Here is a 22,653-nt window from a genome sequence, read left to right as displayed (position 1 = left end):
GGAAGATCCTGTGAGCAAAAGTGAAGAATCCTTTTTGGGGGAGAATCATTGTTCTCAGCTTAACAAGCAGGAACGCCTGCGAACAGTACGCATGAAAAGGGCGATAACCTATGCAAATTTACAAAATCTCGCTGGGAAGTGAAGTTCTTCGCTGTGAGGGCAATAGGGTCGGGTTGGAACTCTTCTCCTGCTCGTTATCAACTCCTTTATTATCTGCATTTGATGCACAGGCTCTCGTAAAGCGATCGCTAGGATCGCTGTCCAGCGAAAGGTCGGACTCCTTGTCAGAAGTATTCTAGAGAACTCGTCCAAACAGGTCTAAAAGGATTTGCCAGATAATGAAGGCGATCTGAAGCATAAAATCTGTACAGAATAGTGTGACAGGTAATGTCACGAGCAGTGCACCGTTCACTCGCAAGTCTAGTACTATCCTTGGATGCTGATGCTAGCTCCCTGGTTCCGATTTCTGCTTGATTTGCAACCCAAGCTAACCACAATGTACCATACCCGGGAGTATTACATACAACTTACTCGCCCTCATCGTCTGTACTGCTCTGGCCTTTTACTGGTGTCCAACCCTGTGCACTTGACGTGCAGGAGGCCTCTATCCATGATCTCTTTACGTTGCAGCCGCATGAGAGCATGACTCCTGGCCACTTCTCCAGATGCCAAGCTTCGGCTTTGCTCCATAGCTGCCATAAATGAAGGGGCGCAGCAACTCAGGAGCCTGCAGCGCGGCCCTCCTGTGCATCCTATCTGCATTGACAGGTACACCCTTGTAGTATCCGCAAAAGGGTGACACTGACAGCCAGCCCCCATTTCCTCATACTCACGTTCTAGTATATGTCTCGATTGCACCAACTTTTCTTTGCAGGCCCGGATGTGTTGTTTGAGCTCCCTTGCTTGACGACAGACACAATTTCTTACAGGCACCACCTTCAACCAGATGTGTGAGATGATCTGAATGCGCAGGTCATTCAGCTGCCGCTGAGGGGGGCACAGCGCTCACATTGCAGCAGACGGACCCCTACCATGCAGCGGGAGATGCAGCTTCAGGGAACTCCACGCAACAGAGCGGCGCCCTCAGCACCGACCAGCAGCTGGCAGCCTCGCTGGCACAGGTGCATTCCTGCATCTTCCTCTGCAGTGCACAAAGCATAGCGTCAAAGCCCACTGTCATCTCTCTGCAGCAGTCTGAAGCCCTGCTTGTAATTCTGTTTGGAAGGTGGTCTAGCAATGGCAGGGCTGTTGCAGGCGGAAGGCCCACTGTCTTTTGGTCAGTTCCTGTCATAGAGTGAGTTCATCCCATTCTGCGCAGGTGCTCGCGACAGCGCTGCAGCACTCCAACGCAACAGCCGGCACGCTGCTCAGCCTGCCGCAGCAGAGCGTAGTTGACAACCCCACCGAGCCGCAGGCTAAATTGACACTCCCTACACCGGAACAACAGAAGCCGGAGATTGACCCCCTTCCGGCATTGGACGCTGCTGCTGCCGCAGGGGTAGGCCAGCAGCAGTTGCCAGAACAGGCAGCTGCCGCCGGGGGGACCGGAGGGACCGGGGGAAGTGGGATATTATTGCCTGCCCAGGCACTGGACGTATACCCGGGGGCGCTCGACGGCGCGGCGGCCGCGCGGCTGGCGGCGGCCACCGCTGGGGATCCGGCGGCAGCCGGGGGGGAGCCTGCGAAGGACCCCGAGGGGACCGAGGGGGAAGTCATCGCGCAGCACGCGCACACGCAGTCGGAGTTACTCATCCAGACCGACGCCGACGGCGCCGTGACGGCCGCAGCCGCCATCTCGCAGACGACAGTCGGGAACGTCACGACGGGCGCAGAACTCGTGAAGTTTGAGCGGGGGAATGACACGGCGACGCTCGGCGTCGTACGGCTGCTGCCGGCGCAGATGCAGCTGCCATACCCGATGCACAGGAATGCCACCGAGGCCGAACTGCGAAATGTGTCCAGCCTGCTCAGGGACAGGTCGGCCGGCGGGGCGGCCAAGACGGGGAATCGCACCGGGCACATTTTGCGGAAGAAAGCTGGGAAGGAGGAGGGCAAAAAGGGGCAGCCGGCCGGGGCTGTTGGGGGCGCCAGCGGCGGCTGCCATAAGAACCAGAACGCACCCTGCAAGTTCTTCCTCCTGGTACAGTCCTCTGGAAACCCTGCAAGGGTGTGAATTGCTTGTTGGGCATTCAGAAGACTGACAGTCTGAGCCTCGGTGAATCCTGGACAATATTTTAGCAGGCATCAATGCGTCTCAACTGCGTGTCCAGACCTGCTATCCTCCAAGCACTAATCAGGACGATGCATTTTCGGATTGCACCTGAGATTTACTACCTATATTATCTTTGATCTGCAGGATGTGTCTGAGATAGCGGTGGAGCTTGGGTTCCCGTCGTGCTCAGTGGACCAGTTTGTGGCTGACCCTGAGAGCGGCATGACACTGCCAAACCCGGCCATCGTGCCCAATTTTTCGCAACCGGTGCCGCCGGAGGGCCACAAGTGGATCTACCCCTACACCACCCAGCCGCACTACCTCAGCCAGAATGCGGGGCCATGGTGCGTCCCCTCTTGCAGGACCCTTGTTTCATCGATTGATAAAAAGAAAGTTGAGGATTTGATCACGGCATGCGAGCCAGCTCTCCTTCTGCAATGCCGCAGTCCATGCTCCCTTCTCACTGGTGTCCTTGGCTAAGTCAGTGCAGCCCCTTGCTGACCAACAAGTGGCACAAAACCTCCAATTATGCACACCTTTCCCAAGAGCTCCGTCGGGATCAGCCGCTGCTGCAAAATATGAGTCAGGCAGCGCCGTTTCTGCCTGTGTTGACATGAGCAGCTCGTGTAAGTGGTGATGAAGGGCTGTTAATCAGATTCATGGATTTTCGATCCCTTGCCCTGCTTAAGTCCACGCTCACAAAAGCCCCTCTCTGAATACCTGGAGGCCCAGTGAACACCTCATGGTGATCATCCTCTAGTGTCCTGTCAGGTGTTTTTTGGGGGGGATGCTATGACCCGACAAATTTCGTCATCACCTTCAGTGTATGCAGAGTGGACATCTGTTCATCGATATTGGAAAATGACATGTACTGGTGCATGCATGCAGGTATGTGTACCACACGCTGCGCAACAGCGTGAACAGCGTGCGCACGATAGCAGAGGCGGACGTTGTGTACGTCTACGACTACTGCTACATCATGTGGGCGCTCGGAGACCACCACGCGCGCGACCACTGGTGGCTGCGAGAAAACTACAACCCCACCCGCTCAGCCGGCCACTACCTCCTCTCCTCCTACAGGTGCTTCCTCAATTGTTAAACTTGAAATTCTGACGCCGCTCGAGTTACGACTGAATGATTGCTGGTGGAACATCACATGAGTCATGCAGAGGGTATGGGTTGTCAAGGCTGCGGCCCAGCTGCGGTACCTGCAAGCCTGCCTCCTTTGGACGTCACAGTGAGTTCGCCTACCCCTTGACGAGGGAAAGAAGGGATCTTGGCTGCACCACTTGTCGTGAATTCTGCAGTAGAGTGTGATTCAAGGTATCGCCTTCGGGCGCGCCACTTAAGTGGCCCTCTCTCATAATCTGATCAGGCACGAACAACAGAACTTACATTATTGTACGTGCCTGTTACATGCGCAGTTACCGCCTGCTGCACCAAACTTGGACTCATGTGGTCCCTGAGCGGATGCAGTCATGCAGTCATGAGTTGGCGGCTGACGGCGTTCGATGAATCACTGCGCAGGGCAATCATGGGCCTGCCGCGGTGGCGGCGCACGGGTGGGCGGGACTTTGTGTTCTACCACTCGCACCCGGGCTTCGAGTGGGACGACCTGGCTGTCACGACCGCGTACCAGGATATGATGTGCGTTGACTTCCAATGGGCCACTGTGCTGGCAGTGGAGCAGGGGCAGCGATGGCGTTGCCCCTCCTACAGCCCCAGGTGCTTGCACTTTTCCCCATTTGAAAAAATGAAGATAAAAAGAGAAAAGGGTCTGGCCGCTGCCAGATTTATGAGGCTGAACAGCCACTTGATGTCAGGAAGACAGCTTCTGTCGTTGCATGTTTACCAAATGCCATCCCCCAGACAAGATCATAGAGGCAGATGCAGAGGCTGCCAAATGGTTGTTCCTTGCATGACCACAAGCTCAAATTTCTAGGGTTGAGCCAGAGAGCTTTTGCCATGGCAGACCCTCCGTTCAAGCAGCTTATTGATGCCTGCTGGCTCTCAGAGATTTAGTAAACCTTTGTTGAAAGATGGAAGCAGACATGCGCATTACATTAAGGTTTTTGCGCAAGTTGCATGGACTGAAGGAGAGAATTGTGCATGGCAGGTCGACCATAGTGGTGCCCTACAGCTCCACAGAGAGCATCAACACCATTCCCCTGCGGCCAGACGGCGAGAAGGAGAGCCTGCTCTTCTTCAGGTGACCCGCCACGCTTTTTACCATGCACAATTTTTACTTTCCTACCCTACAGAGTGCAATTTGATGAAAAGTTGGTCTGGCATGCAGCAGCCACAGCCTTGCTGTTCTGTTCTCTTCTGTTCAAGCCAAGTTTCTCTATGTCAAAGCAGGTCCCTTGCTGAAATCTCCCATTTAGATTGCAAAATCAATTCAAAATCAATATCAAAATCAAAATCAAAATTTGTTCAAAATCAAAATCAAATTTGTTAAAAATGTTGCATTGGCGCTGCAGGGGGAAGTGCGACCCAGCCATCCCCAGCAACATGGGGAAGCTGATGAGGAGTCACGTGGTGCGGCACCTGCGCGAGGGCATCGCGCAGGGGGACCAGCCGCCGCCCACAGCCGGGACCGCCCCGGAGATCAACGTCTGTTGCCACGGGCGCGAGGCCGGCGACGAGGTCCGCTTGCCATTCCGCCTGTCTCATCACAACCATCCCCTACTATCCGGCTGGGGTTTCACCTTCATGCATTGTGACGATGGGCAGATGAATTATGCGCTGGCAGTATGCAGGAAGGCACTCAGGCTCAAATTGAGCAGGAAACCAAGGCAGCAGCCACCAATGCTTTGTGCAATGCTGTGTGCATTGCACACAAGTGTCATCCAGCATTCATCTTGCATTGGGAGTTTGGGCTACTCTGACGCATGCATGTGGGGGTGCTACCTCGCAGGTGAAGTGCACGGAGCGCGAGTTTGAGCAGAATGTCTTCGCGACCCAGAAGCACCGCTCGGTGTTAGAAGGCATGGCCAACAGCGCGTTCTGCCTGATTCTCCCGGGCAACAGTCAGTCCAGTCAGCGGCTGACAGAGGCCTTTCTGGCTGGCTGCATCCCTGTCTTCATTGGGCCCCCCTGGCACTCCCTGCCCCTCACCCAGAAGGTACGCCCCTGCAGCCGCGCTGCTATTTGATGTTGCCTGGCTCTGTGAGTTGTCAGTGGTACTTATCTACTGCTACCAATTTTCAATTGCTGCTAGCTCTTCCTGGGTTTGTGTTGAGTGCGGAGAATGTGGGCTGACATTGCGGTTTGTGGGTGCATGTCATCTTTTAGATGAAGGGAGGCTGTGATACTTGTAGAAATTCAGACACTGTATGCATCACCTTATCATATTTGCCTCTACAATATTTTTATGCAAGCTGGTACTAAGCAGCTGACGGGTATATATGTCAGTGCCACGAGGCTGATGGCCGCGTTCCTGGTGTGCTGCCTGCCAGGTGGACTATGCCAAGGCGGCCCTGTTCCTGAACATTTCCAGCCAGCCCTCAGAGGCGCTGCCCTGGTGGTCGCACCCCGAACTCAAAATGCACAAGGGGCTCGATCCCCGCACCCAGGCAAGACTCGCCCCCCCTCAAATACTGTATACTTCAACATCACATCTCGACCCTGGCAATGGCTGTCTGCCCTTGGAATACTTGCCATCCAAGTCATGCAAGACTACAACTCAGTCACAAGGGTCAGCAAGGTCCATTGTTCTGTTGGTGGCTGCTGACCACTGAAAATTGCTATGTGAACGCGCAAATGCCAGGTCAAGGTCTAGTGATTGGACAGACTGTCCATCTGCAGTCGGATACGATTCTACACTCTGCATTTTATTCCAAGCTGATGCACTCTTACTGAGGCCCCATTGTGCTGTCTGACGCACAGGCTGAGGACAGGTTCAGCCCTGCCTGGTGGTTTGCGGATATCCCGGCGACTTCCATCATCCCTCTGCGCAGAGTGGACGCCGTGCTGCCATACCTGCGACAGGTGGGGGGGGCATTCTTCCAAGCTCACTCTTGCTGTTTGCAGATTTCAATTCAAAATGAGCATTTCTTCGGCCTTAGGACAGTATGGTCAGGACATCATGCATGGGAGACCTGTGGCGTAATTCTGCATGCATGGGGCACATGGATTGCAAGCTGTGCACTGCCGCCCTCAAAAGGGCAGCGAACATGCTTTTGCATGCGCTGCAATCCCTGCACCGCAGTTGTCGGACCGCTGCCAGTCATGCACAGAACAGCATCACTTTGCTGGCCTGCAGCCAAACTCTTGGTTCATCAGCACTTGCTTGAGCACAGGGGACGGTATAAAATAGAGCAGCGGGAGACAGGAGAGTGTTAGTTGCAAAGGTTTGAGAGGCTGGGTGGCCTGATTGCAGATGCCGAACGAGTGGATGGAGGCCAAGCGAAGGGCGGTCATGAAGTACCGGAGCCTTTTCATCTACACCACATCAGCTCAGATACATGAGCCGTCAGCTTCTGATGCAATTGTAGACCTGATGTGCTCCTACGCAAAGCTGGGCACCTTCCAGGACAGCGACCGCCACTGAACCCCGCTGCTCTCTTACCTTTGTTTCTTCAAATTCAAATCCAAGTCTCTTACCGATTCTCTTCTATGTTGAGAGGATCTTGTTGTCTGCAGCGTCTTGGGCGGTGTGCCCTCTTGTTGAAATGTGTGCCACCAGTGTTTGTATAGCTTGTCAGAATGACTTGCGTGCCCTGATAAGCCCCGGCAATCTATCAGAGTGGGGCAGACGGTTGACAGACATCAGCATGGCATGCATGCCTGAAGAGCATCTCTCTCTTGCTGATTAGCAGCTCAGTACCAAGTGTGCAGAAAGACTCTTTCTGAGACGCGGTAGTGCTTCTGTGGCTGGACACATTGAGCGGAGCAAATGTTGGCTTCTGGAAGCAAAATCTTCCTTCTTAGCAACACCACCAGCAGGGTATATCCCCTGTGAAGTGCAGCCATGCAACACATGTGCTAAATTGGCAAAATGTATGCTGTAAAGTCATCCTGGCAGAATTGCATGAATGTGCAATAGTCCTCTTGCACAGACTATAGCAGAATTATTAAATTACATTCTTTTCCTGCCGAGAGGCAAGGTGCGTCCTGCAGACAAGCTGCAGTTAAAGGCTGCCACAATCCTACCTTTGTTGGACTCGCCAGATCCAAGCAAGACCCAATCAACCGTGGGCACGGTGCTCAGTATTTGTACCGCCCCCCGCCAGCCGGAGACAGCATGCAAGCACATAATCTCATTACATCAGCATCCGGCCAAATGCAGCCATTGATAAGGTTTTTAACTTCAAGTTGCTGCCGAGCCAGGGCACTTCACGGACCCGCAATGTCAAATCTTGCAATAAACATAGAAACGCTACAAAATCAATTCATAAAGGCTTCGATATATAAGCTCTGCATGTCGAGCAAAGCCCTGCCCTGCATGTGCAAGATTACCAAATATAACCACGCAAGTGCCACAATGGTACCACTTGGAGAACGCCTCGTCAAAATGCTGTCGAGGCTCAAACAAGACTCTATTAGTCAAATCTTACCGTCTTTCCTGGCACCAGTTGCAACCAATGATCAAAGATGTGCTGCCATCAATATATGGACAGCACACAAAATGAAAAATGCACACGCATCAGAAGTGTGTGATATAGTGCTAGAACTAGCCACCTTACATGGCTCCCAGAAAACAAAAATATTTGCAGGCAAGGTCACAGGGCCCTGTTGCTGCAAAGCCTTTCCCCAGCCTGCCCTAAACAACAGTCTAGCTAGGCCCGCATGAAATGCAAAGGCATTAAATGACATAAAAATCCTTGAGAATAGCTTTGACGGTCTCCGCCACCGGTGGCATGAATTTCCTGGCAAAATATAAGCAGCCCTCATAAGGTACCATGCGCTGAGGAGGATTGAGGGGATCTTTTGACATCTGACATGCATCCTCCCTCGAAGCTGCGTCGCCCAGCATCCCTTTGCTGCTCAGCGCAACCTGCGGCCTGCATTGCCCACAACCACACATCAACCAGCTTGCCAATTTCGTTCCATATTGGTTCACTGTCATTGCTGCATTTACTGTAACGTGTGTGTGTGCATGCATGCACTGCCTGTTAACACACTCAAACGAAACTGCCTGCAGAGTGGGCGGGGTGTAAGGCCTGCAGGGCAAATCTTCACCAGATGCACTGTGTCAAGTTTTGCTAGTCCTAGAATTGGACAGGCATCCACTCAGATTTGAGTCCCCTGAATTGGCAGCGGTGTCACCCTCTGAGACACTTTGTAGTCTCATGCATGGGAGGTTACTGATCTGTAATAAGTGAAGTGTCATGCATCAACCTTGGCATGAGGAATTGGCGCTCACCGTTCCACGGCCCGGCAGCCCTTTGTACGGCGGTGGTCGGCCCAAAAATTGATGGTCCATTTGGGGGACGAGTTGCGCAGCTCTGCGACTGTCTCTTCGGTGACCTCCTCTTCCTTGAAGCCTCCTGCCTGAGTTGCTACAGCCATTGCCAGATCCCCGTCTGCCTGCTCGGCCAGGCTCTCATTCCTCTCTGCCAGCCAGTAGCTCAGCGCCGTGCCAACGTATGACTCGTCTGAGGTGCATTCCAGCGTCCTCCTGCGCATAGTACGCGTGATAAATCATGACTAATCACCCCAATTGTATTTCACCTTACGGAATGTCCTGCGTTGACACGGCGTGTCACCATTGAAGCACCATTGCCTGCACAGAGCAAGTCACCTTTGTAGTGCTCAATCTGTCCTTTGGTTCAAGCAAACCTGTGATCAATTGAGCAGGGTAGCACTCGTGACAAGAAGAAGACACCATGACCAAACTTGGAATTATTGGACTGGGCGGGCTGATCAAAAACTGCCACACAGTAAGAGGAATATCTGGCAAGACAAGGGACTGCAGTTGCATTTTGAGGCCTCACTTTTCTTCTCCGAAGAAGCAGTGCTTGTCGAACATTTTGATGACGTAGTCATCCTTGCCGATGATCTCAGCGTGCTCTCTGTTGAGCGTCACCCACTGCCAGTGCCGCCTCGCATGCTTGTGCAGCATCGGATACTCTGCAAGCATGTCCAGCGAGAATCTGAAGGCCTTGCTGCTCCAAGTCTCTTCCTCTTCCTGCACCCCCACATGACACTATACAGATCAGACAGTGCTCTGTATGTCCAAGCACCACTTCTTACCAAAGTACGCTTACTCTGCTACCTACATTCTACCTACTAACTACTATCATCAATACTGACAATATGAGATCTTTCCTCAAACAGAAGGAGTCCCAGCCCAGAAAGCACAAGTATAGACCACTAAGCATCACTCCAAGGCTGATCCCAGGAGAGCAGTCCGTCACCTCAAAGAAGGAGGATCATGTAAGAGAATCCGACCTGGTCAAAGTCTTGGATGCGGCTCTTCTTGAGCGCGAGAAGCTGCGTGTAGGTGAAGAGCGGCGGCCGCACGGGCACAGTGGCCGGGCAGACCATCTGGAAACGCTGGTTCAAGGGGTCTTTCAAGGCCTCTATCATGGCTTTGCGCGTGGCCACCGTCAGGCTGTGATGCCCCCAAGCCGTCTGCATGCAAAAGAAAGATCAGAGCCGGCCTCCTTTGTGGTGAGCGACACAGCTTCTATAAAGGCCCAATGTTTCCACAAGATTGCACTACAAGAGATTTAGTCAGTTGGTGTGAGCGCTCACTCGAACAGGATCTGGGACGTCTCTGCCGTAGAAGATGCTGCCCTTGGGCCATCCCATGTGGCCTGCAGCATGAAACAGGATAGTCGTACTTTGTAGCACCAAGAGAAGACGATTATACTCCCTGCCAGCACATAAACATGCTGCGCTGTGCGATTTGCTTACATGAGTACAGAGAGACAAAACTGCTGCAGACACCCTGCGATGCATGCAGACCAGAAGGGAATTGTGTAATGCATGTGCACTTATGCTGAGGAAGTACACAGACCTGGGCTAGTGTGGAGGTAGATTGTGAAGAAGTCTTGCTGGTCATACACGCTGTGGATCTCATCGCCTGTCTTTCGCTGGGCGTCGTAGCAGGCGAAAGCCTCTGGGTTGCAGAAAATTTCTGAGCGTGTCTTTTCTGCTAGTGCTCCAATCCATGCAGTCCAGACTTCCTCATGTGGCATGGCTCCCGGCGCAAGAAACAACAAAGCCACCTGTAACCACCACAGCCATGTCAAATGATTGGTTGATTTATAGTGGCATTGATTCATGCGACTGACACGCATCAAATGGCAAAGCACACCTATGAGCAATACCAGTAAGGCCGTATTCGATGCAGTCAGAGATTCATGAGGCAATGCCGAGATGACTTGTTGACGAGAGAATAACTCCCCATATAACTACCATCATATGGCTGCACAGAAAGTGGTATACTTTTGGGAGCACTTGCTGCAGGATACTGACACAGCTGGGCTCCAGCATCTTTCGGCGGATGCCTGATAGCGCCAACCCTCCATCCGATTGGTTGATGCTGTTCCTGTTTTCCCTTTGTATCGTCCCACGGGACTCTAGCGCTGCATGGCCAGCACACAAGACAAATGTGGCATTTGTTGCGAAGGATTTTGAGCAACAAGATGTGAGCTGGGATTGCGAAATTTCGAAGCATCCTGAGTGTACATTGTCGTCGGCAAGCAACCACAACGCACAGATCCATAAGTAAACCTTCCCACTGGGGCTTCGCCAGAAACACTCGGAGGTTGGCAAGCAGTCCCACCTGAAGTTCTGCTGCATTCAGCTAGAGGCTGCGACAGTAGAAGAGAACATAGAAAGACCCATGTACCGCCTGCAAGCGATGGTGGTACGCTCGAAGTCAGCACAGAGGTTTTCCCAGAAGACGCCAATGTCTGCTTTACTTTGTTAGTCTGATGTCATGCACAATACTAACAACGTGGCATACTGCATGATGCACTGGCCATGATCATCGGCACTGCTTGTTTCAGGTTGAGGAAAACCATCGCACGCGCGCCAAAGGTGTCCGGAATATTGGGTACCTGAGAAGCCACCGGTTTGCATCATTGATATTGGAGTATATGTTGATAAGCTCTCCACGTGCCCTCACAGGCGCGATCAAGCCAGCTCGATAGGACGTAGACCGTCAAACTCGCGAAGTACGGGCAATGTGGGCAGTACTCTGCTCTCTCCTGGCAACATCGACAGATACTTGGAGGTCTTGACAACAGTAATCGAGACAGAATACACTTCTATAGTACTTAAACTTTGAAGAAACCTGGTGTAGTCCGAGCAATCACCAGTCCAGGTCCCGGTTAGCAAGTAGGATTCCGTATGACCACTTGGGTGGTGGTGTGACTCATCCTGGCATCCTGGGCTGATCCAGGGTCTGCAATCGCTGAAGGAAGATCAGGCTTTGGCCATTGAAATGTGCTCCTTTTTGGTCTTGTCAGGGACTATCCAATCATATCCTCCAGCTCCATTTGCAGCCGCCAGAGGCCGTCCGCCCGCGGCGCTTGCATGCAGAATCACTGAGTGGCCGCCACGGGTGCGGCACCAGTGACTGATGTATCATGAGAAGCTGGAGCCAGCAGCCCTGCAAAGCTTGGCGCCCTTTTGCAAGCAAGTGCCTGACAATACTGACCATCTGGCCCTTATAAGGGTAGGATTGCCACAGTGTGAATGCCACATGCACCACTAGCAGAAATGCACACTGGCAGTGAGATCACTTTTGTTGATGCTTTACTCAGTAGTAATGCGATACAATGTACAATCCTCTTACCAATGTCACAGGCTGTGCAATCTTGGCCAAGCAAAGGCCCTGGAAGCTCAGGAATCTGCGGTATCAGAGACTCTGCTTCAGGCATGGAATCTGTAAGATCCATCTGGCTGGCATGATGCTTGCTGCAGGCCTGGGTCAACCCCAAAGAGATTAACCCCCAAGGGATTAACCCGAGCATTTCGGAAGTCACAACGCGATGCGCGTCCAAATGGTACGTCATCCAAAACTTCCATTGAATCTGTGGTCTGCAGATCTCATAGAGATTGCAGACCCATATCAGTAGGCCTAGAATACTTCAAGCCATGATGTGTGCGTGGCAGCAAGGATAAAGCTGCGTGCGTTCGCCTTCAGCTCTCAGGAAACGGACCCAACTTGTGATTGTTCGATGGTGACACGAGGAAATGATATAAGCTTATGAGTTATTTTCTTGGCGTCTCTGTGGACATCAGTGCCCACTGGGGTCAAAGGCCACGGAGTGATCGGAACACTAGTGGTCTAATAATACTCTCATTTGAGCAGAATTCTGACTATTAGGTACTGCAAGAAATGCTGTTGATCTCGCTTGATCGCTGACATCGGTCTATGAGCGGTGGGAGAAGGCGAATGCACGCCTCTGTCCTCCAGTTGCTTGCATCTCTCTTGCTCATAACTGCGACTTGCTGTAATGGAAATGGAGGAGGCATGCAGGACATGGTGTCAGCAGCATTGCAGTACCTCAACAGCGGGGGTGCTCCCCTCCCTGGCACACCACTAGTGCAGGCACCTGCCCCAGCTAGATCCATATCGCGTGCGCCTATCCCTGCGCCTGCTGTCAGAAATATCACTGGGACAAGCTCGCTGCTGCAATCCGAGCCCTCCTCTGACCGCACCAGGGTCTCTTTGCCCGTCTGCAGCGAGTTCTCCAATCTGCAAGAGCTGCCAGGTATGCTGATTGACCCACATTGGCATTGTTTGTGTCATTGGATGAGGTACCTTCACCATGGCAGGCAACTGTGCATGTCCTAGATGCAATGTATCTGCCTGATCAGCCGACTGCACTGCTAATTTGCAACAATTGAGCTGGTTCCGATGATCTATTTTGATAGAGAATGCAGCACGGCTGCTATCTGGTTGCATGGCCAGCGTTTTGACTTCTGTGCATGACGCTGATGCAGGCAAGTGGGTGAACCACCCTGACCCGGACTACATGGGCGAGTACGAGATGACCTCGGACTGCCCAGACTGGACGCAGGACTATGACTGCCGCAAGCCTGACCCCCGGGCCACGGTCCCTGCGGACTTCATCAAAGGGCAGTACAGGTAAGTGCAGCCCTCAGCGGCGTGCACACCGGATTTTGTGAACACGCTCACGCTGTGTGACTCCAACACAGCGCTCTGTCCTTGGAAAGCATAACAACTCAGCAGGGAAGCGAGTGCAAGTGAACAAAATGTGCTCTGTGCGCTGCTTAGATGTACACCGTTACAAAGGGAATCTGATGCGGTGGATTCGTGCATTGTGAGCGTGAACATTCCTGCCACCTCGAGAGATTATGACACCCTGACTTGCAAGGGTTCTGCAGTGACGTCTATATGTGTATTAGTTTCCACTCTTTTGTTGTGTGGGGTTTTTGCACCGAAGTGGCTGCAGCAGCTGAGCTCTGCGCACCTCACATGGACCTTCTTCACAGCTCCACCAGTGACCAGATACCTAGTTTTGATGCTGGGTATCTCACACTGATGCTCATGTTTCGGCAGGCCTCTAGCAAATACTAGCATAGAACTCCCGCGGATATGGTAATGTGAACCCTGCCCGGTCCAAAAATATTTTTCTTGTGCTAAGAAGTGTGTGCATGACGTGACGCGCAGGCAGATATTCCAGCCGGATGCGTGCCAGCTGCGGCCGACCGACCCGGACGACCTGGCGGCGCGCATGGCGGGCCGGCGGCTGATAATGCTGGGGGACAGCCTCATGCGGCTGCACTTCTTCTCGCTGGGCTGTCTGCTGCGCTCGCATGTGGCCAGCGGCCGGGGCGTGACCTGGGACCGCTCCGACATCAAGTGGAAGGGTGACTACACCGCCAAGCTGGACGGCAGAGAGATCCAGGTGCAGCTTCCTCATCAGCTGCAGTGGTGCATCTGCCTGGTCATCAGCATCCTCATGGGAAGCTGTGCGATCCATGTGCAGGCAGCGGTTGCTCTCAGCCTGTCCCTATTCAAGTTGTTGTTAAACTGCGCTGGTAGGCAAACTCTCATCTCTGGGTCTCTTCAGTCCTCTAAGCGCAGCCAGCGCAAGGGGAAATATGACATTCCGGGTTGAGGAGAAAGCCCAATGAAATTTGTCTTCAGAGCTACTGGGGCATTCGCAGGTGGTGAAGCAGTTTGTGGGCGAGTTCCGGCTGACAAACGGGGCCCAGGTGTATGTGCGCGACTTTGGCGTGTACAACCAGACGCTGTTCGACGACCTCCTGTCCGATTTTGCGCCGCTGCGAAGCGATGACGTGCTGTTGCTCAACTGGGGGGCCTGGTACCCCCGCTTTGCGTGGGGGTCCAGTGAGGTGGGGGCCCCTCTTACACATGTCTCTGCTGCTAGCACTGACCACCGCCTTCAAAATCACCCGTCTTTAGATGATCAGTTCTCTTGGCTAAATCGTCATGCAGGCAATGATGTCCCATCAGAGAGGTCAGGGAGGCGCACATTAAGGATTTGAGGTGAGGAGAGGCATGGGAGGCAAATGGTGCAGAAGATTTTATTGACGTGATGCAAAAATTGCGCGCGCAGGTGAATTGGAAGATGTGGCAGGAGCATATGCGGCAGCTGTTTATGGAGCGACTAGCTGTGCTGCCGGTGCAGATCATCTGGAAGGCGCATGCAGCCATCCACTTTGGAGGCGCCACCGGTGCCGAAGTCGGGTGCGCACTCTTTCCATAAACCTGTCCCTTCGTTGCAGCAGCACGCAGTGGTTAGCCTCTCGGGGTGCTCTGTGCAAAACGTCCATCATACTGCCGCAATGCCAAGTGTCTGACCTCACAAAGACCTCCATGCGACACCCTCTTTCTTCACAGCAACCTTTGAGCCAGATCCGCTGGGAGAGTGAGGCAGTGTGTTCGCGAAGATGTTAGATAGCCTCCTCAGGGCAGATGCCAATAAGCGTGTGTCACACGGGTGCGCAGGTTTGAGAACGGATTGCAAGGCGGGCCGTGGCGTTACCAGTGCTACTCGGCATTGAAGGGGGAGTTCTGGTACGACGAGTTTGTGAGGGACCTGCTGTCTGGGTCCTGCAAGGCGGCGGGCTGCTACCGAGTTAAAATCCTGCCCATCTTTGACATGACCCTGTCGAGGCCCAACTCCCACCACGGCTCGATGGGCCGCGGCGTGTCAGACGGCAAGGTGCCTCATCTGCCCTCCCAAATATTCACTGAGTATCTCATGCGGCAACATACAGCAGCCAGTGCATTGTGACGCGTTGAGAAATTTCCAGTCGCCAGTTTCCAGTGTGCTGTACCAGATGGACATGAGGAGACAGCATCCTTGATCTCACAGCAGCTGCAGGCTTGGATCTCTATTCATGTGTCTGTATCTGCATGACCTACATGCGTTTGCAGGGGCCCAGCTTGCTTCAGGTAGATCAGCTTGCAATTACTGTGGTCACACAAGCAATGATGAAATCTGAGATCAGGGTGTATCTGTTCAGGCCGACTGCCGCCACTGGTGCAACAACGTGGTGGACCACTGGAGCCACCTTCTGTACAATTTGCTCTGCCCGCCCTCATGAATGCCGCCTGCCAGCCCGTAGGCTATGCCGCCACCCTGGCAGCAGCCGCCTGAAAGTGAAAGAGCATGTCAGGTCCCCATTGTGTGCTCCAGCACCATCCCAATCTGCGACTATGTTTCTGGGGCGGTTGAGGTTGATAAGCTTGGGTTTGGGCGAGATGCAATCTTGGTCGCTCAATGGAGCATGGGGGAGCCACAATGAGGCAGCGCTTTCTGACACACAGCAGTCCCTCAATAATGCCTGGGCTCTGCCGCAAACCTGCCACGTGCTAGGAGCCCCTGATTGAATCTTTACAATTAGTATAAAGTTGCGAGCTAGTGCAGTCACACCCAAATGCATGCAGTCTGCAGAGCACGGGCGTTCTTGAAATTGATATGGCGATTTAATTGACAGGATTAGGTACTGGTAGTTGGTACTGATAATAGCTAGGAATAAGGCAGCTACTCAATAGACAGGACAATCGACAGTTACCTGCTTGCAATTGTCCAAGATGGATAGATGTGCATTGGGGACTCTCACTCAGACTTGAAGCTGTTTCGCTTGCAGCCCATAGCTGAATATTGGCCGAAAGTGGCGCGAGCTCTTGTGATTGATCCAGCCTCATAGCATCCTTGTAACGTGAACGTGATATTAATCAAGGTGTGGTAGTGCACAGCAGCCCATAATATATCAGGTTGGTTTTAAGCTGAACGAAAAAGAGTGTGACTCCATGGGTTCGATGTGGCATAGGGAACGGTAGCTTCCTCCAGCTCCCACCTTGCCCTTTGTCACACTGGAGTGGATTCCAGACCGCATCAAACATCGTGCAAGGTCTGTACTGTAGTCTGCAAAGTCGTCCCTCATACTTGCTTCATGCAGATGCTGGATGACACCTCGAGCACACTTCTACAGGATACTTTAGCAGGGCTACCTTGCCAGCTTAAGTTTTCTGCTGAAAAGTGAGTTAGATTTTGCTATTAACAAACATGGGAAAAGGATCCATTTGTTGTGGAGATCTTGAGGAATTTGGGTACTGCATGAATCGCTTAGCATTTGCCGAGATATTCAAGTGATCTGGCACACGATCTCCCGCTGCTGAAAGAAGTGCGTCATTGTGTTGCCCGCAGAGGCAGATATCTCATGGCCAGTAAAAAATTGCTGCGCGAAGAGGAGATTTTGGACTCCGAAGCCTATCTGAACACTATCCTACCAAGCTGGAAGAAGAGGATCTGCCGCGGCTGCTTTGCTGCGCACAGCTCACGCCTGTCCATCAAATGTGCGCTGTCCCAAACATCAATGCATCAGCTCTAGTGATACACGTTTGATGGGACACGGTTGATGGGCATGTGTGAAGTATTGAACCTGATTCTCATGCATGCACTTCTCTGCAGCCATGTCCCACCAATACTGTTCGCACTGCACAGATCTGCAACGTCAACTTCTGATTCACATTTGCCTGGTTCCTTGACGTGACTGTGCTGAGGTGCAGGCCAGTGCAACCAGGCATGGTACTGCTCAGAGGCCTGCAGGGAGAGCCATGCTCGCACAGGCACAGCCGGGGCCCAGTGCCCCATCCCACACATGCTGGTGTGCCCGGTGCTGAGCTTCTTTGGCGGGTCCAAGTGTGATGCTGACATGGAGTCCGTCCTGCACATGTGCCTGGACGTGCTGGCCCTGCAACACCTCGAGAACCAGTCTCAACTTGCAGGTACTGAATCTCCTGACATTTGCCCAAAACATTGTGGCACTCTCTTGCAATGGTGGGATATTTCTGCACTCTACTGAGACATGCATGGACCTTGCAAACAGTTCTTAGCACCCATTATTTGCGCGATTGCAGCCTATGGCAAGGGGTCTGATCATGCAATCGAATTGCATGGCCAGGTGTGCAGCGGCTGGCAGCGCTGGGCCACGCGGATTTCCTGCTGCTGCAAGATCACTCTGGCGACTTCAACAAGGAGGATCGGCGTGACTGGATGAAGGCGCTGACGTTTCTGGAGGGTGCTCTGCGCAAGGCTGCCTGGCCGGGAGAGTGCCCACAGCCTCAAGACCTGCTCCACATCGTGGGCCGCATCGCCGCCAACAACTTTGGGTGTGTCCCTCTTGCTCTCTAATAAGCCCAGAAACTGATACGCCGACTAGAGGACTGATCTGGATGTGCCCCCTTGCTTTGCACAGAATTCGTGACTAGATGCACCGCATGGAAGTTCTATCGGCTCATGTCGTGGCTCACCAATTTTGGGATCAGCTTGAAAATAAACTAAAGGCATGGTAAGCTACTCAAGGAATTGGGGGCTGACTGGGGGAAATGCATGCAGGATCTACAGGACACGGGGAGGCAACGTTGCTGCTGGCAGGCAGGGAGTGGCCGCCCAAAAGGCATCCCTTGGCGGCTCGCCGGAGGCTGAGCAGACACCGGAGGCCCAAACTCCTGGTGACAGCGGCTGCTCTGCCCTGCCACATCCCAGCAGCATCAGTGTTCCAAAGCTGCCTGCGTGGCCTCTTGCGCAGCCTGTTGCTGCCCAGGACTCGTGTGACCAGGACCTGTCATCCTGTCAGTCACTCGACACCACAGGGAAGGAGCATGCGCATGCCAGCAATGGCACCATGGGATCGAGTCAAGCCAGGCAGCACGATTGCGAGCACGACGGCTGTGAAGCCCTGGTTCAAAACTTGAGCATCAGCAAAGGCCCTGACAGAATGGATGACGAGCAGAGCGGCACAGCCGCACAGACGGCACAGGAGGACTCAGACGCTGGAACGGGCAGCGCAGCAGGCACTCATGGTTCCCACAGAGACCTGGAACCTGCCTCTGAGCACCCAGATCAGCAGAAACTTTTATCGACAGAGGCAGCAGTGCCATCCAGAATGCTTGACCAGGCAGCAGCGGAGGGAGACAGACAGACTGAAGAGCAAGGCACAAAAGACACTGCAAGCGCAGATGAACCAGTTGTAAGTGCAGCGGCAAACGGCACATCGCACGATCTGAGGGATAGAGCCACAGCATTAGAGGAGCTGATAGGACGGGAGCTGTATGTCAGAGCGTCCCTGCTCAACCATTCCTGCCGCCCAAACTGCGTGGTCGTTCGGAGCATGACCAGCGGGTCAGTGCGTGCCCTCAGAGACATTGAGGTCAGCCCACCTGCCAACCTTGTTGCTACAGATGTATTCGTCTTCTGTCCTCCTCATGAGCAGCATTTTCTGATCAGCAGTTTCTTTCTCATGTGGTGAAAAGCAGTTCCAGTCATGATGGCGAGCCTTCCTTGGCATTGCTGGCTCGTAGCAATCAATGCTGATATTCTGCAGCATAGGGGAGCCGTTTGGTGACGAGGTGGCGGGTGACTATGTTACAGATCTGGCAGTGACAAGATGCGTGCAATGCTTGCATGATAACAGTGATGGCTTGGTGGTCCAGGAAGGGGAAGAACTGACCATCAGCTACATTGACCTCGGCCTGCCGCCTTCAGCCCGAGGCGACGAGCTGCGGAAAAACTTCTTCTTCGAGTGCACATGTGACAGGTGACTCCCTGCGCATCGTCTTTATGGGACAAGGATGGTTGCTGAAAGACTCATTTTTACGCTTCTTGCTGAGTCAGGTTTGGATATAAATCTTCCTTTTTTGCCACGGCATGGCCTGACAAAGACTTGCTCAAGGCTGCATGAGAGGAGCCGTGATGATGATATTCTTTCTTGCTTTTGAAGATGCTTGAATGAAAGGGCGGAGGGCGCCACCAAATGCACGTATGAGCGCAGCAAAATCAGAGGGCCGGCCCAGGGCTGCGCTCCAAAGCGCCGGGGCAGGAAAGCAAGGATCAGCCGATGAAGTTATTTCATTGTCATGCACTTGACACTGCCGGTGCTGAAGGTCGCATGCCATTTGGACGTGAAGTACTTGAGCATCATTTGGCCAGAGAAAGCTGTATAATCTCAATAATAGATACATCTTCCTATTCCCTCAGTGTTATTGGCAATAAAAAAGAGGATATGAGGTCTTTTACATTTCCCGGAGCATTCAGCAGATACTGTAGCTTTTATAGTATGTACAATTGAGTCTACAGCATTTCTGATTCATTCTTTGGACGCTGACCACTTGTCACTGCATGGGTCCTGTGAAAACTACTCGCACATATATATACAAAATCCCCACATCCCGTGCTTCCTAGATTCAAAACACTTGCACATGCATCCAAAAACAAGAAGCAGTAACAAGCACACAGTCATAATGCAAACATGCTGGGTTTCGTACCCAGCTGTTTTACGCATGAAGATTGCCTAAGTCCTGGCCATTGCCATGCACAGGCATTCCGACTGCCTGCTCAAAATTGCGCCTGAACAAGCTCCTTGACATCCTCAGGCTTTCCCTGTCCCCCCAGCACCGCGCCTTAACAGGCAACGTATCGTAATGCGGAGAGAACTGCCTGCGCGCGTCTAGAAGGGGATCTCGTCGTCGTCGGGGCGCGCGCCGAGGCCGGACTTGATGAGCTGGTCGGGGACCCAGGGCGGGGTGTCGCGCGAGTCGAGCCAGAGCGCTGAGTCGCCGTCTTTGGCCTTGAAATCGGGCGCCTTGGGGTTGCGCTTGTTGAAGCGGTTGTCCCAGTAGCCGCCCGGGTTGGCGAAGAAGTCCGCCCACTTCTGCGACGCCGGGTCCATCGCCTGCGCGCGCATAAATATCTCACCTTCTGCTTTCCGAAAATTGGATCTTTCCACAGGAACCCGCAATACAAGCACTACTGATATTTAATGATCAAGGGCAGACAAGCAGACCATGCATGCAAATGCAGGACGGCATCCGATGCTGAGTCAGCGCATTGAGAGGTGAGTTAAGAGACGCATTAGATGCAGCAGCAAAGCAGAATCAGCTGTTCTTCTGCTCCAAGCCACTGCATGGTGAGCTAGGCCGGCTGCCCTCGGTGGAGCAATTTCACAACCCCATCAGCCTGTTTTGCCGATGATCCATCATAGCCTTGAAGCACAGCCGCCAGGCGGACGAGACAGTGCATGCCTAAGAACACACGTGCAGCTATCCACTGCATGCAGGGCCATACGCACAAGTGTGCCAGGTAGGGAGGCGCACCGAGCCGGGAGGCGGCATCTCGCCAAAGAAGGGCTGCGGGCTGCCACCGGCAAAGTCATCCTGGACAGGCGTTGGCGGCGCCTGAGGCTGAGGCTGCTGCTGCTGCTGCGGCGCGGGGCTCCATGCCTCGGGCGGTGGGGAGCTCTGGTACCCCTGCCATCACACCCCACATCATGCTGTCAAAACTCAAGACTGCTGTTCCTCTCTTCGCCTGTAACCTTTTGTCGTCTATCCAGCTAGCATTTGAGAAGTATGGAAGGCAGCTAATCATGGGCCTGGTGCAAGTTTTTCTCAAAATACTGGGAGCACTATCACTGTTTTACTTTTTGGAATAGGTAGCTCCACATTCAGGAACTTGGACAGAAGTAGGTGTTGCTTCTCAGAAAGGGCAAGGCGTGCAAGGGCAGACCATGGTGTATGGTCGCACACGGTTGACCTGGTCCGCCACAATCTTGAATGACTTCCTCGTCTGCCCCTCCCTGTCTGTCCATGTCTCAGTCTTCAGCCGCCCCACCACCTGCGACAATAGCAGTTCAGAGAAAGCAAAGCATCCTTGCAACATTGATCAACATTTGATGATTCGTGCTGGTGGATGTTGAAGTAGGGTAGAGAGTGACGACACTGGGCCGGCAACAGGACTTGAGAAGAGAGATGAGGAAAACTTAAATAAGCACCTGGATCTGAGAGCCCTTGCTGAACTGCTCGGCCGCCTGCTCTGCCAGCTTATTCCACACCTCCAGGTTGAACCTGTCATAATAATGTGTATGTCAGTCTTGCATGCCCATGATTCCAGGCCAGCCAAGATTCTCACGGAAAAGTAGAAACCATTTGCATGCCCAAAGTGATGTTTCCTGTGCTAGAGCTCCCCACCATTCAGTCTCCTTCTTTGCGTTCTTGACAGCGACCGTGGAGGAGGCCACAGACATCCCATTGCGCAGCCTGCGCAAGTCGAAGGGCTGCCCCAAGTTACCCAGAATGCCCACCGAGTTGACCAGCCTGGGGTCGAAATCCACCTGCAAGGAGGTATTTCTCAAGTCAGCCGAGCACTGATCAGCATCCTTTCTTCCTCAACATGCAACAGGCTTTCCAATATGAGAGGAATGGGTTTGTTATCTGTTCTGTGCTTGTTCCAGCAGATGGCAGGAAGGTTCACTTCTCTGATCTCAACATCGCGCCCCAAGCTAGAGGTGGATTGTGACCCAACACCGACATCCTCGTCCAGCACGGCACTGGGGGCAGACATGCTTGCAGATATGTGAGCCAATCGCTGTTGGAGCAACCTATCAAGCACAAGCATTCCTTTTCAGTTGGCATGTTCCTTTGAAGCAACGCAGTGGTCGGAGGCCACCAAGCACAAAATGGAATGCATAAGATGCAAAGATTTGGACGCACCTTGGAGACATGAATGTCCGCTGGTGAGCCGGGGCGATCACCCGAACATTGCCAGATCTTGTAGTTTGTGCAGCAAAGACTCCTGATGACGCGAGGCCCCTTGCAAAATTCACCATCTTATGCAACATGCAAGGATCCACCGAAACCTGTGTTGAACACATGCAAATGTCATTTGATCGTTGTATTGACCCATACTAAGTGTTGACATCACATGTTCAAGGAATCCTAACAGCAGCACTGCTGCTGCCGGCATATTCCTCAAGTCGGTCACCCGTAGCTCAAAATACTTGAATTAAAGCAATGGCGTAAAAAATTTATGTCTGCAAAGAAAGGAGGAGCTCAGTAGGACAGCAACCTTGAAGTGAGTCTGCCGAATTGCGCTCCTTATCAGCCACGATCTCGCCGTCACCGGACGCACATTCAAAACGGCTGATATATCTCGTGTCACAGGAGTATGTCTGCACTGTCGATGTCGTGAGCAGCAACAACA

The 22,653-nt window shown here is 53.0% G+C and overlaps 5 protein-coding genes across 5 annotated transcripts; 3 read left to right on the top strand and 2 right to left on the bottom strand.

Annotated features, from left to right (window-relative positions):
* Window positions 1–160: 160 nt before the first annotated feature.
* Window positions 161–6,764, top strand: COCSUDRAFT_66927 (hypothetical protein; the record flags this gene model as incomplete). Its single annotated transcript, XM_005646005.1, has 12 exons — window positions 161–384; window positions 598–768; window positions 973–1,121; window positions 1,319–2,140; window positions 2,357–2,556; window positions 3,101–3,292; window positions 3,740–3,937; window positions 4,329–4,421; window positions 4,693–4,858; window positions 5,130–5,336; window positions 6,101–6,202; window positions 6,594–6,764. The coding sequence occupies exons 2-12, from the start codon at window positions 702–704 to the stop codon at window positions 6,762–6,764; spliced, it is 2,367 nt and encodes a 788-aa protein (XP_005646062.1). The 5' UTR covers window positions 161–384; window positions 598–701.
* A 1,254-nt stretch (window positions 6,765–8,018) lies between these two features.
* On the bottom strand, window positions 8,019–10,359 carry COCSUDRAFT_56732 (hypothetical protein; the record flags this gene model as incomplete). Its single annotated transcript, XM_005646004.1, has 6 exons — window positions 8,019–8,217; window positions 8,580–8,834; window positions 9,151–9,344; window positions 9,608–9,790; window positions 9,914–9,975; window positions 10,179–10,359. The coding sequence occupies 6 exons, from the start codon at window positions 10,357–10,359 to the stop codon at window positions 8,019–8,021; spliced, it is 1,074 nt and encodes a 357-aa protein (XP_005646061.1).
* Window positions 10,360–12,647: 2,288 nt separating this feature from the next.
* On the top strand, window positions 12,648–15,718 carry COCSUDRAFT_56731 (hypothetical protein; the record flags this gene model as incomplete). The annotated part of the gene is made up of 7 exons (XM_005646003.1): window positions 12,648–12,888; window positions 13,121–13,265; window positions 13,812–14,049; window positions 14,312–14,500; window positions 14,725–14,855; window positions 15,117–15,333; window positions 15,638–15,718. The coding sequence occupies 7 exons, from the start codon at window positions 12,648–12,650 to the stop codon at window positions 15,716–15,718; spliced, it is 1,242 nt and encodes a 413-aa protein (XP_005646060.1).
* A 1,119-nt stretch (window positions 15,719–16,837) lies between these two features.
* Window positions 16,838–19,220, top strand: COCSUDRAFT_56730 (hypothetical protein; the record flags this gene model as incomplete). The annotated part of the gene is made up of 5 exons (XM_005646002.1): window positions 16,838–16,973; window positions 17,187–17,405; window positions 17,582–17,789; window positions 18,016–18,829; window positions 19,113–19,220. The coding sequence occupies 5 exons, from the start codon at window positions 16,838–16,840 to the stop codon at window positions 19,218–19,220; spliced, it is 1,485 nt and encodes a 494-aa protein (XP_005646059.1).
* A 455-nt stretch (window positions 19,221–19,675) lies between these two features.
* On the bottom strand, window positions 19,676–22,620 carry COCSUDRAFT_66925 (nucleic acid-binding protein). The gene is made up of 8 exons (XM_005646001.1): window positions 22,519–22,620; window positions 22,164–22,309; window positions 21,925–22,051; window positions 21,642–21,784; window positions 21,446–21,518; window positions 21,181–21,288; window positions 20,772–20,924; window positions 19,676–20,350 (listed from the first exon to the last, which is right to left on the bottom strand). The coding sequence occupies exons 2-8, from the start codon at window positions 22,289–22,291 to the stop codon at window positions 20,126–20,128; spliced, it is 957 nt and encodes a 318-aa protein (XP_005646058.1). The 5' UTR covers window positions 22,292–22,309; window positions 22,519–22,620; the 3' UTR covers window positions 19,676–20,125.
* Window positions 22,621–22,653: the final 33 nt, after the last annotated feature.

This window comes from Coccomyxa subellipsoidea (assembly GCF_000258705.1).
Source record: "Coccomyxa subellipsoidea C-169, whole genome shotgun sequence".
NCBI lineage: Eukaryota > Viridiplantae > Chlorophyta > Trebouxiophyceae > Coccomyxaceae > Coccomyxa > Coccomyxa subellipsoidea.
This window is presented reverse-complemented; position numbering and strand designations above follow the sequence as displayed.